The 13,192-nt window shown below is 47.8% G+C and overlaps 1 protein-coding gene across 1 annotated transcript in view; it reads right to left on the bottom strand.

Annotated features, from left to right (window-relative positions):
- Positions 1–203: 203 nt before the first annotated feature.
- The window catches only part of SELENOI (selenoprotein I), a 62,825-nt gene continuing 49,836 nt past the window's right edge, over positions 204–13,192 (bottom strand). Inside the window, exons 8-10 of the mRNA XM_032798634.2 lie at positions 11,705–11,885; positions 9,898–10,080; positions 204–6,794 (exon numbers count right to left, since the gene is read on the bottom strand). Of these exons, the coding sequence (XP_032654525.1) occupies positions 6,678–6,794; positions 9,898–10,080; positions 11,705–11,885 (481 nt within the window). The 3' untranslated portion in view covers positions 204–6,677. The remainder of the gene's footprint in view (positions 6,795–9,897; positions 10,081–11,704; positions 11,886–13,192) is intronic.

Below are 13,192 nucleotides of genomic sequence, written 5' to 3'. Positions count from 1 at the left end.
CACCAAGATGTACACTTGGGAACGTCCGCCAGTTGTTTGATGTTGTGCCGGCTTCAACAAAGCGTATCGAGGAGGTGTGATCTGACCCACCCAGACCGAACAACCCTGAAATGAATTCTAGAGCTAAAAGGAGGAGACAGCCCCACGTAAAGGCAACTGGTTCTACTGAAACCTTCAGCAAAAACAGACACAGAGAAAACTGCTAGAAGATTTGGAAAATTTTATTCTTTACTGAAGTTTCATTTTCAATATATATTTTTTTTTTTTTACAATAAATATTTATCAGTAATAGCTTTTAACAGATTGGCATTCAAATCCACTGCAGTACTCTAAGCTCCCAACAGAGAGAGACACGGTTTGGTAGAACTCTGCATTGACAAGACAATATATTTTCCTGTTTAAATAAAGCTCTGTACAATCAGTTTGCTTAGCGGTGACTGGTCCTGGCCAGGCTATGGGCAGGATGTGCTTGCAGACTCACTCACGGCAGTGAAATGACAAGCAGAGGGTCTCAGAGCTGTGATACCAGGCCACAGTCACACATGGCCAGGCTCAGGTAACACGATGAGTCCATGTTAGTTACTTGCCACCGAAGCTTTTGTTTCTGTAGGTGGAAAGGGAAGTGTTGTCATGGGGGTTACTTCCCCCCTTAGCACAAAGAGTGAAGGGAGCAGGAGCAGGCAGTTGTATGCTAAGAGTCAATTAAGATGCCCCCTTCTTACTCAACAGACCTGCACTTACGTGATAAGTCCCAATGAAAGTCAGATACTTGGAAAATCCCACCCACAACTGCTAGCATGAGCCTTTTCTGCTCCAACACCATTAGCCCTGCAGAGCCCAAACGAGAAGGATTCTGCTCTGCTTTGCCATCTGCTGTATGGGCGTAACTGAGGGTAGAGTGTGGCCTGCACAGCCTCCATTACTGGGGATGATACATGAGCCAAGGAGAGCCCAGCTCGACTCTCAGAGTGCAGGCTGAATGAGCAGGGAGGGCAGTTAGAAGACCCATTTGATCTGGAAGCCTGGGAGATACAAACAGAGCCCACAACGTCATTGTTACAGAGTCACCTTCCCGAGCATTTTCAGCTCGGGCCTCTGGCACACCTGCCCCCAAAGCACACCGTTCAGTTTAGTCGGCTCTGCACTCAGTTAAGGGCTGTCCTGGCAGGGGATGCTGTGTCAGAAGGAATGTCTTGCTGCCCAAAAAGCATGTCACCCTGGACCAGTCTGACCAGCTGTCAAGTAATAAGAAATAGGTCCTGGTAGAATGGAGCGAATGAGGCAGATTTATATCTGGGAATGAGACCATCGCTCCAACCCAAATGCACCTGAACAATTAACTGGTTAGTAACAACTAGCACTACCTATTAATAGATCTTTATTCCTGGAGTATGTTCCATAAGACGCCATGATGGTGGCTAACAAAGGTACAGCTTTTTCCTCTAGGACGCAGGTCTGCTAAGAACGTGCTGCTACGTGATGCCTTCCTGTTCTGTTAGGTTTTTCGCTGCTGCCGTAAGACAGAAAACAGGCGACACTGACAAGTCCAGCTGCACTGTAGGATTTTTCTGATTTAATCAAGACCTTGTTCAGCAGCAAAGAGATTACACAAACGTCTGTTGCAGCCACAAAACGCCGTCTCTGCAGCCCTGGCCTGCCGCCACCTCCAATACAATGCTGCAAGGTAGACTGGGGACATAAGGCAAACAAGGTACTAGCAAAGGCTTCCCTTGGCTACTACGACCCTTGCCCAGTTTGCCATCCGTCTGCATTTCAGAAAAGCACCAATAAGATAGAAGACAGCCCAGCTGATCTCAACCCATAGCCCAAGATGCCCCCAGTGAGTGGCACACCATCTGTGACAGAGAAAGATTCTCCCATGGCTTTCAGCAGGCAGATGATTTACCATCATCCCAGTGCTGCAGCACAAGGAAAGAGGAGCCAGTCTCCTTTACAAATGAACCAAATCACCTAAATCCAAGTTGTTGGGTTTTTATGCCACTGTTAACACACCATTAGCTATAACCACAAGAGCTTCCTAGCTGTTCAAGTTACTTGCATAGCAAGCGGCAGCACTGAGTGCATCTTTGAAGGACAAGTCTATACTGCGAGGCTACATCGGCACAGCTACACGGATGCAGTTGAGCCGCTGTAGCGCGTCTGGTGAAGCCCTGCTATGCTGACGGGAGAGCGTCTCCTGCCAACCTAGCGCCAGTGCGGTCAGCGCTTAAGTCGATGTCACTTGTGTTGCTCATGGGGGTGTGTCTTTCACACCCCTGAGCGCTGTAAGTTACATCAACTTACGCAGTAGCGCAGACCAGCCCTCAGCAGATAGGAAAATTCAGCTGGGCCACAGCTTCCAAAAAAGCAACATTTATTTATAAAGATCCAACAAATCAGATCTGTCACTTCGGAAAGTCACAACAGGCCAAAACATTCTGCTAAGGTTTAGGAGCCCAGGTAGAAGACACCAGATTTTTAGAGGCCAGTTCTAGTTAGGACCTTAAGTATGGACTGCAGGAGCCTAAGTTCAGAAACCCAAGATCTGAATATTTTTGCTGCAGTGACCAAGAAAACCCCAAGATGCATGAACACATTAGGTCATCCATTTAAAAAAAGCCGTGAGCTTCGGTATTGGTTGATTCCCCATCAGTACCCTAGATCACAGCAGGCCAGGTACAATCTCAACACTGCAGTTCCTGCCTCTCTTATTGTTTGTACCCAATGGACCAACTGCAACAGAAATGCTTGTGAGGGATGCTAACTTGGACCACAATGGCTACTTTCATTAACATACCAGTGACTTCAGAGAGCTCAAACCCGCATGCATGGGCCCCAGCTAAATGCATGTCCCATGAGCCAGATTTTACAGTCACGGGGTTGAACATGGGGGTCAGCAGAAGATGTTGCAGGGGGGAGAGGGGGCTGCAGGTCTCGGGGGAAAGTGCAAGTCTGCGTTACACACGCTCAGGAAGCCTCAGCATGGCAATGAAGCTGCGTGCGTAACGAACTGTTTTTCTGAGCAGAAGAAGCCACGCGATGGCATTTGTGTCTGCTCCCAAGGCTTCCAACACTCACTTCAACCAAAGACCCCTAATCGCAGGAACGCTAGGGGTCAGAGTGTCTTATCAAGCCACTGGCTTATTTTCACAGTGCTCCGGCTAGTCTCTAGCACAGGAATGGGAGCAGGACAATGTTATGGCAACTGACTTGGAGATTTTAACGACTAACCAAGACAAGACATAGAACAGTCCATTTTGAAGCCACCCGCTTACATACACTACCTGCCTTGGGCACGGTGACAGCCTAGACGTGCTCTTCCCCAATACCCAGCTCCACCTGCCGATATTCCAGGCTGAGGTACAATTTACAGCACTGAGGCATCAGTTGGGGAGCATTTTTAAGGATCGTAAAAGCAGCTGCGCAGCTCACTCAGGACAAGGCAGAGGTCTCAAGAATTAAGGACACAAAACAAGTAACTTTTACATGGGCAGAGAAACACAAGGGCTCAGAGTGCCTCTCAGATATGCAGAAGGGGAATTCTAAGCATGGGCAAATATGCTCCTGAGTCAGAGCATCATTCCTTCCAAACAGCACGGCACCGGAAAAGAACGTACACCTCTATCAAGGAAGAGGCCAGGGTGAGGAAACAGAATTTCCACCTTCATGTCTCCTCCTTACCCAGTATTTCAGAGGCCAGAACAATGGCCAGATCCAACCCTTCACTAGAGAACGAGTTATTTTTAAAGACCAAACCACCAGTTTTCTTTAAAAAATAAACCAACCCTAAAGATTTGCTCCCCCTCGCACACACTTTTGGTGAGGTGGCTGTAAATTTTGTCTCTTTCTGATCAAACATTTCATTCCCCAGAATCCACGACATCAAGCATGTCAGTCACTAAATTCAGATAAAAACTGCGTGAATGAAAACTGTTTATTGTGCTGGGGGGCAGAACATGCCCAGGGAGCAGAATCGGACAGTTTAGAGAGCTCATCCTGCCCTCATCTGCCTGGGCTTGACCAGCATTAAAACTTGTTTCTAGCATAATTTGATTGTAGATGTTTTGCTAGCCACAACATGCAATAAGTAAAGGCACTAAATTCCATGACTCCCCAAAGATAAGCCTGTGTACGTAAAAGGTTTTGAGACATCCTGCCTTAAGAACATGTCAGTAAAATGCATGAAGGCGTTTAGATTGCAAGCCCTGCTCTAGCTGCCAACTTCCACACAACTGAGTGTGGTTTTTTCAGGGTATGTTTCCATGCACTGCCCAAAGGAATAGTTCAATGTACTCCACAGCCAGAGGAACAGTGACTAGGGAACCGAGCAGATAGAATCTCACAATGTAAACGCTACCCCAATCTGAACACAGCAGTGCTGCCGGAGGAGTGGGGATGGGGCAGAGAAATAGGACATGCCATAAAAGGAAATGCATAACACATTTAGCTTCATGCTTGGGACCCAGACATTTCTTAACGTGACTAGTCAAGGGGAACTGGCCCAAGTATTCCATGATCCATCAGCATGCAAACAGAAAAACCCAACCTCAGCAACATGTCATGGCCGCAAAGGCAGATTGTCCAGTAGGAGAACGTTCCACAGAGAGTTAAACTGTGTGTCCCATTTTCAACATCTGGTTTCAAATTCTTAATGTTTCTTGTGCAACTATCATTTAAGTTAATTTGCCCATAATTACATACTTAATTCAACAGTTACGAGTGTCAAAAATTGAAGCACAGCCCAATTCCTCTGTACACTTAAGCTTTTTCTGTACAATGTCAGTAATATATATAGGAGAGAGTAAGCTTCTTATTTCATGGGGTGGGGGGATGGAATAAAAGTTTTTTTCCTCTCCCAGATGAACACCTTCCTCCAGTTCCTGATGTACAGTCATGACACATTAACAAAACAACTACAACGTGTTTAGTCCAATCAGCCCCACAGCCAAAAAAGACAAGATGGGAAACACCTAGAGATGGAAGCAGTAATGGTATTTTCCGGCTTGAAATTAACTTCTCCCCATTGTGTCTTGCAGGGTGTACCTCTATCCATCAGCTATGATCTTGTACAGGACACCCCAGTGAGAATTCAAGTTCAAATTAAAACCAACCTATTTACAATAAATGCTGTGAACTAGCTTCTGGATGTTCTGTTTTGTATAACTTTCATGACAGTGATTTAAATTTACAAAAGAAAAGCATTAAATAACAATGACAGTTAAGTTTTCCTAGAGCAGGAGATTTTTCACTCAGGGAAGGAATACACCGTGACCAAGCTACTCCCCAGGTATGAATGAATTTGTTCCCACAATACATTATATACGAACGTTCGTTGTGCTTGCCCACTTCCGAGTGCAGCCTGTCCAGAGCCTGGGTTTAGGCTGCACTCTTCATTCAAGCACAAATATTCATTAAATACAATGAACAGAAAAGAAAATCAGCACTCAGTCTTCACCACCACTCAATTAAATGAATTACAAAAAATAAAGCCACTGAACACTAACGGCTTAACAGATGGTAAACAGAAAGCTATCGCTGGATGAGATGTGTGGCCTAGCCATCAGGACAGGTGTGACCTAAATTAAATGGTAATTTAAAAAAAAAAAAAATCACCTCTACTTTTCCCCAAATAAAATATCTACAAGTGTATGTGCATGTCAGTGGCTGTAAGAACTATTCAGGTGTTTTTCCAAGCTGTGAGATTTGCCACAGTGCAGATATCTGGAGCTATGATACTGCGTATATAGAGATTGTCCCACCCTTCCCGGGAACGTGCACACAAATTGTAGTGCATACAGCAAGTCTGAAATGAGACAAGCTCCATGTAGCATGTAACGACTCCCTTTCCCCCTGCAAGCCAACCCTCTGATATTAAACAAGGTCGTACTGATTTATCAGAAGGGAGAACTTGGCTCTTGCAGGCGGTAATAAGCTACCCTCCACCCCCAAAATAAGCATTCCTGCTAAGAGTTCAAGTTCCCTTCATGAGCTCGTGATTAAAGAACACACGTGGCCAGTGTATGGTTAACAAGAAGAATACCGTCAAGATATGGTCCCAGTTACCCAAAGCTGGAAAAACAGGGGGCGGGGGCGGGGATGGCGAAGCTGCCTTAACCACTTAGTCAAACCCCTCAATTCCCAAGTTGTCCTAGTGGAATATCATTTGAAGCTTCTAAACAAACATTTTCCATGAATGGACGTGTGCACACACATGCCGGGAACTGCGCCCTAGACTAGCATCAAGGGCAAAGACCCTGTCAGATGACCTAACACTAGACAGCCGCGTGTGTGACTCGTGCCTTCATGTATGACAAGGACGTTCCTCACTGCCCCTGCAGCTCAAACGTCTCTGTTACAGATTTCTTGAGGCCATTGCTACTAACTCAGCTGCCAGGTTATTTTGGGTGACCGTGCATTCTGAGTGATGCCATCCATGTTCCCAAGCCAGCTCTACCCAAACAGAGTTAGGCCTTGAGGACGTTCGGCTAATCTAATATACAGGAATAATTGGAAAGGCTACTCCCCTTGCCTGGTTTCACTATAGGGCAGTATGTGTTTTCTCAATGGCAGTCGGGGGTCTAGCCCTGGTGCTGAGCCCCTGCTGCCCCGGTGTCTGGCCAGAAGATCGATGTAGGTCTGTGGTGATGGTTGAAGTGCAAGCTATTTGCAGCAGTTATTTACAGTACTTGTGCAGACTGCAGGCTGATTTTCTCTTCTTCCCCTTCTAGTCAATCCGTACGGGGCTTCTGTAGCGAGAAAGGCCGGATGTTGAAATGTTTGCTCAGCTGGCTTACCTGGGTGGGAGGAGAGAGAAAGAAGAGTTAAATGAAAGCAGTACATCAACCAACATGCCTTCCACCTCAGCCTCGAACCGTCAAGGGGACTTGAATGGATCAGCTCAGTATGCCTCAAGATTCAGGCCCAGGACTGCAGTGAATTGGCAGAGTGCTGTATGTATGGGAAGGATGCATAGCCCCTGCCCATACTATGCTCAACCCCAGCCAGGGCTATTAGTCACTCCTTTACAGAAGCCCTTAAGGGTACATCTACACTGCAATAAAACACCCCAGGCTGGCCAGTCAGCTGACTCTGGCTTGCCGGGGTTGGGCTGTAAAACTGTGGTGTAGACATCTGGGCTCATGTTGTAGCCTGGGCTCTTAGACCCCATGAAGAGGGGAGGGTCTCCGAGACGCTGAACATCTGCGCTGTAATTTTATAGCCCCACAGGCAAAGCCCCATGAGCCTGGCTCAGCTGACATGGGCCAGCCGCCAGTGTTTTATTGCAGCGTAGGCATCCCCTTACGCACCACATGACAGACCAAGCGAGGCACATGTGCGGCTAAAAAGGCTGAATCACCCCACATGGGCGCATGAGACCTGTCTCACAGAAACATGAGGCTCCTGCTGTGCAGGGCCAGCCCAGCCACACATGACACTCCACAAACTGGAGTACCTCTCTCCCAGGATGGGCTGTGATAATGCCAGCAGGCTCCCACCAAGCCAAAGCCTCTGAGACACCCCCCACAAGCCACTACTCCAGCCTGGGGTGGGGCGGCTGTACCAATTCTACACTCTACCGGATTGGGGGAAGACAGACTCTCCTTCAAACTTTGCCACTGGGGTTTGCATTGTGGGGTCCAGCATGAGACTCTCTAAGAGGTTCTGATGAATAGAAATACTTACAGCAATTCCCGACAGCCCATCTAGTGCAGTATTGTGACAAAAGGCAAGCGCAAGAAACCCCTCCTCAAGGATCAGTTCTGGGGAGACTTCTCCAAAGGAAATTTGTGCCCTATCCCTCTTCACCAGTTAGTGGCTGGTTTTAGCCCTGAAGCATTAAGGTTTCTACGCCTTACAAAGAGATTTGTACCCTACCCAAAGTACCTGGATAGTCTCATTACACTTTTATATGGAATCTTAAACTCTTGATCCCAAATGGTATCTTGTGGCAGTGAGTTCTACAGGCTAACTGCACATTGTAAACCAAATCCCTTTCCTCTCTGAACGTGCACTTGTTCTCGAATGCGCCTGGCCTGTTATGAGCTATTAAGCCAAGGCTGGTGCTTTAGCTAAACAAGTAACAAGAGCATACATAAGTCACTCAGTTGAATACTAGTCATACATGAACTGCAAAACAAGCAGCAGAGGATGGCTTGCTTCCAGAGCGTGATCATCAGACAGCATCTACGTAGCACCCTCTTATAGCTCTGAGCTAACAGTGCCGGCACTAGACTGTCTTGCCTAGCCATTCCCACCAGAGGACAGTACAACAGGACATCGGTATGTAACTGTGCCAAGAGACAGTATGTCTGAGATTTGGAGACCTGCTTTTAATTATCCTTGAGAAGCCTCCTCTCGCAGTGACCTTCACAAGATAGAAAGGGCTCATTTCCTCCTGACAGACAGCAGAAAGCCATGTCGGACTTAAAGGCTGCATTCAGGAAATTTGCTTTTTGATGAGATTATGCAGAAAGCTACGTCAAGTCATTAGGCTGGCTGAAACTTCAGAGTTGTTTTTAAAGCAATTCAAGACCAACACATACAGCGTGGCAGCTAAGCAACCACGTCACCCAAGGCCTGCTCACCCGCAACTCAGGAGGAGAAACTGCAGATTCACTCTCACCCCATTGTGGGTCTTACAAAGGGGTTTCAAATGGGCGGGGGGGTTTCAGAGAGTATAAGGCGAGAGGAGACCCTCCTGTGTAACAGGCCCGAGAACGTACTCACTGAGTCCTGTGTCACACCCATATCTTGCAAGGAGCTAGCGTATATATGTTTGAGCTGGCCTGAAGTGCTTATGGTCCCACTCTGGCTGCTGAGCTGGTCATTTCCCTGTTCAACTGACCTAGGACAACCCAACTGGGTTCTTCCCACTGAGCAGCACTCCCACCGCCTAGATGTTCTGCGTCCTGCCAATTCCTTCACACAGCGCCAGTCTCCCAGTTAGTTAGCAACAGTGCTTTCTTGATCCCTGAAGGCATCTGTATACAGGGGAGACTATTCCACTGTGCTCTCCCTCCCCAGCAGAGGAGCTCCTCTCAGAAGCTTGAAATATGGCAGGTTCGTCAGTAATTCAGGTTCTTGAGTAATTTTGGTCACTCTTTATTTAGTCAGACATAACCACTGCACTTCAGACAGAGTTCTAGTTACACTGTGCCTGGGGTATCTGAAAGCAATATTTCAAAGGCGCAGTATGAAAAAAAATCAGTTGATGCACATGGGAAAGTTTATAAATTTGGGCACAGGGCAGAAACACTGTGTTCGGGTTAACACATTAAGGCTGTCCTCCCAAGCAGTGCCCCCTACTGGAGAGAGTGTCAAACTGATTCAAGCGTACAGTCGTGTACCCAGCAGCAGCTGCGGCCTTTAGAAAAGAAGTTCTAAGTAAGGTGAAATATTAGGAAGTGAATGGTACCTAGCGAAGTCTCTGAATAATTTAATTAAAATTAGAGATAGGCCCAACCCGGTCTCTGGATCCCATTCTGATCTTGGCATTTTTCTGACTGATAAAACCGTAACTACATCGGAACTTGGGCACATTAAATCCATGTTTCAACAGTGTTTGGGTCCTATGTTTTAAACTGCAAACTGTGATCTAAAACAGGATGTGGATCCAGGGTTTGGATTAGACCCAGTCTTTAATTTAAAGAACTAGAAGAATTTCTGCTGCGGCCAGGCTGTCAGTTCCTGCTATACAAAATAAGAGCTTTCAGATGCCACCTATTTAGCTTCCTTTCATGTTTTATATAATTGCCTCAATCTGCTTGGCAAATACTTTTGGACCAGTGGTATTCCACCTAGTATTCCAGGTGTTAAATGAATAGCAATGGGACAAAGTAGTCCTACAAGCAGAGCCGCTGTAGTGAAACCCCAAGCCCAAAGGCAGATGTCACTTACCACTCCTACTCCGTAGTGGATGTGCGCCAGGGTGATGAAAGCAGTCAGTAGGTATAGGAGAAGATTTTCCCAATGTGGTGCGACTCCAGAGATCACCACAAAGATGACCAGGGCTAATGGCAGCAGCATCCAGTTGAGAGGCTGGCACCGGGTACTACTCATCTGACACACGATCAGCTGGCACTGGTGGGGCAGGAGGGAGAAAGAGGTCTGTTAGATATGCTTTGGTTTCCTTCCAATGTGAGCCTCCAACCCATGAATCACTCACTCAGAATACGGCAGCGAGGGTTGTAGCGAGGTGGTCACCAGCTCCAGCCTTAAAGGGCTTAAAACAGCCCAGGAGAGGGCTGTGGCTGGGAGCAAGCAGTTCCCAGGATGATCAGGGAAACAGGGCTCAGCTGGCCCTTATAAGAGGACAGTTGGCCAGGAGCAGAGTCAGTCTCTCTCTGTCTCTAGAGGGAGAAGGGCCTGGCTGCTGGGAAGATGAGCAGGGTACCTGAGGGGAGCAGGGCTGGGGAATAGGGCAAAGGAACTGGGGAGCTCCCGCCTGGAAAAGCCCCAGGCTGCGGCCTTGTCAAAGGCCCGAAAGATACCAGGGTGCAGCCCAGGGTAGGCAGAGGCAGCCGGTCCAAACCTCCCTTGCCTGTGATGAGTGGCTTTCACACTGCAGTCTGCCCCAGTGAGCAGGGGCTAGATGGTGACTGGCAGTAGCCCAAGACTGAGACGAGGTGGGGATAGTGAGTGGGGGTTCCCCTGGGTGGGGAGACCTTGAGAGCGTGTGTACTGCCAGGGGCAGCTCCCAAGGACAAGGGGCACCGGGTCTGGGAGGGACATGGGGGCCAGCAGCCATGAGGCACCAGCCTGCAGAGGGCGCTCCTGGGTCAAAGAGCTTATTCCCAGGATGACAGATAGAAGGCACCGCAGGGGTGAGTCTCGCACCATTACAGGGCCATGTACGTCTCTAGAGCGATAATTATTAAAACATGGACAATCATCTGATCTAAAGGTTCCCAAATACTGAGAATGTTTCCATTTTGACATGAATTCCTCTTGTGCATATAACCAGAGAAGTCCACATCAAGAGCAGAAAATCACAAGGATTGATTTACATCGATTGGCCAATTCTGGTCAAACCTGACCAATCTTATCTGCAAAGTGAGTAGAAAACTCTGCCGAGTGGGAAAGACTGGAAGCCCTGCTTCTAGGCACAGTCCGAGGATAGTGACCGATCTATGATTAAAGCTCCACAGCTTCCTAATCATCACCACCAGGACTGGCCTTTTGTCATGCAAGGCCTGGATTCCATAGCTTAACAGTATTCATGATTTTAGGGGATGAGGGTGGGGGCTTCATGTCTGCAGGCAGATGTGACAACACAGCTGAACCAAGTTCACCAACAACCTTGCAAGTGACCATGTTAAAGCTGAGAGAGCAGGAACTCTATTACGTGAATTGTCAGCCAGTATCAGAGAGGGGTGGAAAAAGCACATGCTGGGATTTCTCTGGTTTGGGGGAAGTGTCAGATCTGGTTTACAGGACACGTTTTTCAGCTCTAAAAGGGTCAGCGCTTCTCTCCTGCCCACTTCAGTCATGGATGGCAGTGCAGCCAAGTGGTTTAGTTACAACTGCTAGTACCCACAATTCTTGGCATTTTCATTCTGGGTTTGTGACTTGCCTTTCCACCTCATTAGCACACTGGATCGTTCATACAACATAGCCTGACAAACTGCCAGCCCTCACCGCTGTGTTAATTCAAATCAGTCACCCCCTGTTCCCGCGCATTTTAGCGGCGAAATAGCGCTCTTACTGAAATGTTGGCGAAGGCTGTTCCAACCATGAAATAGAAGAGCCTGGGATGGACCTCCAGGATGTCTGATGGTGACATGAAGATCCAGATCATGCACAGAATGAACAGCAGTGCTGGTGAGAAGAACGGCAGCATGATTTCATACACTGACCTGTGCTTCAGAGTGTTGCTTTTATAGGCCCTGAAAGGCAAGAGGAATACAAATCTTAAGTCAAACTCTGGGAAGCCACAGCTTCTAACAGAGGCAGGCACAAGCCTTCCTTTGGGAACTCTTCAATCCAGGTGCCTTGGGCACCTGTCCTGAAGTGGTACGACATGCACAGGCTGGGCAGAGCCCAGCAGTAGGAATGTAGCTGTTCTGTGAGAAAACGGGCAGGCGGCCAGGCTCAGGTCAGACACCCCAGTGAATAATGCGCCCACAATAGTTACATGTTGCTTATTCAGATGGGTCTTTGGTAACCCTGCATTAGTGGACGATGGATTGCAACGCTGAAGTAATAACTGGCCAATCCCAGATGCAGCCTTTTAAGGACCTGGCAACAAAGGGGAAACTGGGGCTCCCAACTGGAGTTCGGACTACGACACTGGGCCTGGGCTCCGGAAACAATTCGGATGAGAACGACATGGTTTCCTGCACAGCTTCCTTCTTGCAGAGCCAGTGAGAGGCTGTATCGCCAGAGCAGGTTGAGCAATGAAATCTCAGTCTGGGTAGGCAAGAATCAAATCACCCAGATTTATGCCAGGTGCTTAACATTCATTTTGTCTACCAGGCGATTCATGGCTAGTTCAATATTCAAAGCAGCCATTCTCAGGGTCACCAATTAACTTCTGCAAATCAGGAAATCCGCAGGGAAAGTGCAGGATTTTGTTATTAAAGTAAGTAAAGGGGGGTGATGGGGAAGGATTATGTTTTGGAATCCACCTCCTACTCAATCCCTCAAGGGGCCACTTCCCAGGTTGCCCTGTTCTTCTCTGACTATAGAGCCAGACGCGCTGCTAATACAGCAGCGGAGAACAGAGATCTCAAAATGCACTGGTTCCACTTGACCTGAGCTGCTTGGCCTGCACGCAAGGACGAGGGTGACCAGATGTCCTGATTCTATAGGGACAGTCCCGATATTTGGGACTTTTTCTTATATGGGCTCCTATTACCCCCCACCCCATCCCGATTTTTCACACTTACTATCTGGTCACCCTAGCAGGGACCTGTACTCACAGCAAGTCACATTACTGTATTAACGAGGGTGGCATCTCCAACCCTTCTCCATCTTAAATCAGGAGTGCCTTTTGGGCTCCAGGGAAGCTGCCAGTGAAGGTAAGGAAAGTTTATAAGGAGTCTAATTTACAGAAAGCTATGCCAAGTCATGGCTCTCCTTCTATTACAGCTGGCAGTGCTGGGCCATCAATGTACCGTGCTCTCCACTTACTTCTGCCTGGCTAACTCCTAGCACAACAGGAGCACCACATGCAGTCCCTCAACCCTGCAGA

This window comes from Chelonoidis abingdonii, chromosome 3 (genome assembly GCF_003597395.2).
Source record: "Chelonoidis abingdonii isolate Lonesome George chromosome 3, CheloAbing_2.0, whole genome shotgun sequence".
Lineage (NCBI taxonomy): Eukaryota > Metazoa > Chordata > Testudines > Testudinidae > Chelonoidis > Chelonoidis abingdonii.
The sequence above is the reverse complement of the archived record's forward strand: the minus strand, read 5'-3'. Positions and strand labels throughout refer to the sequence as shown.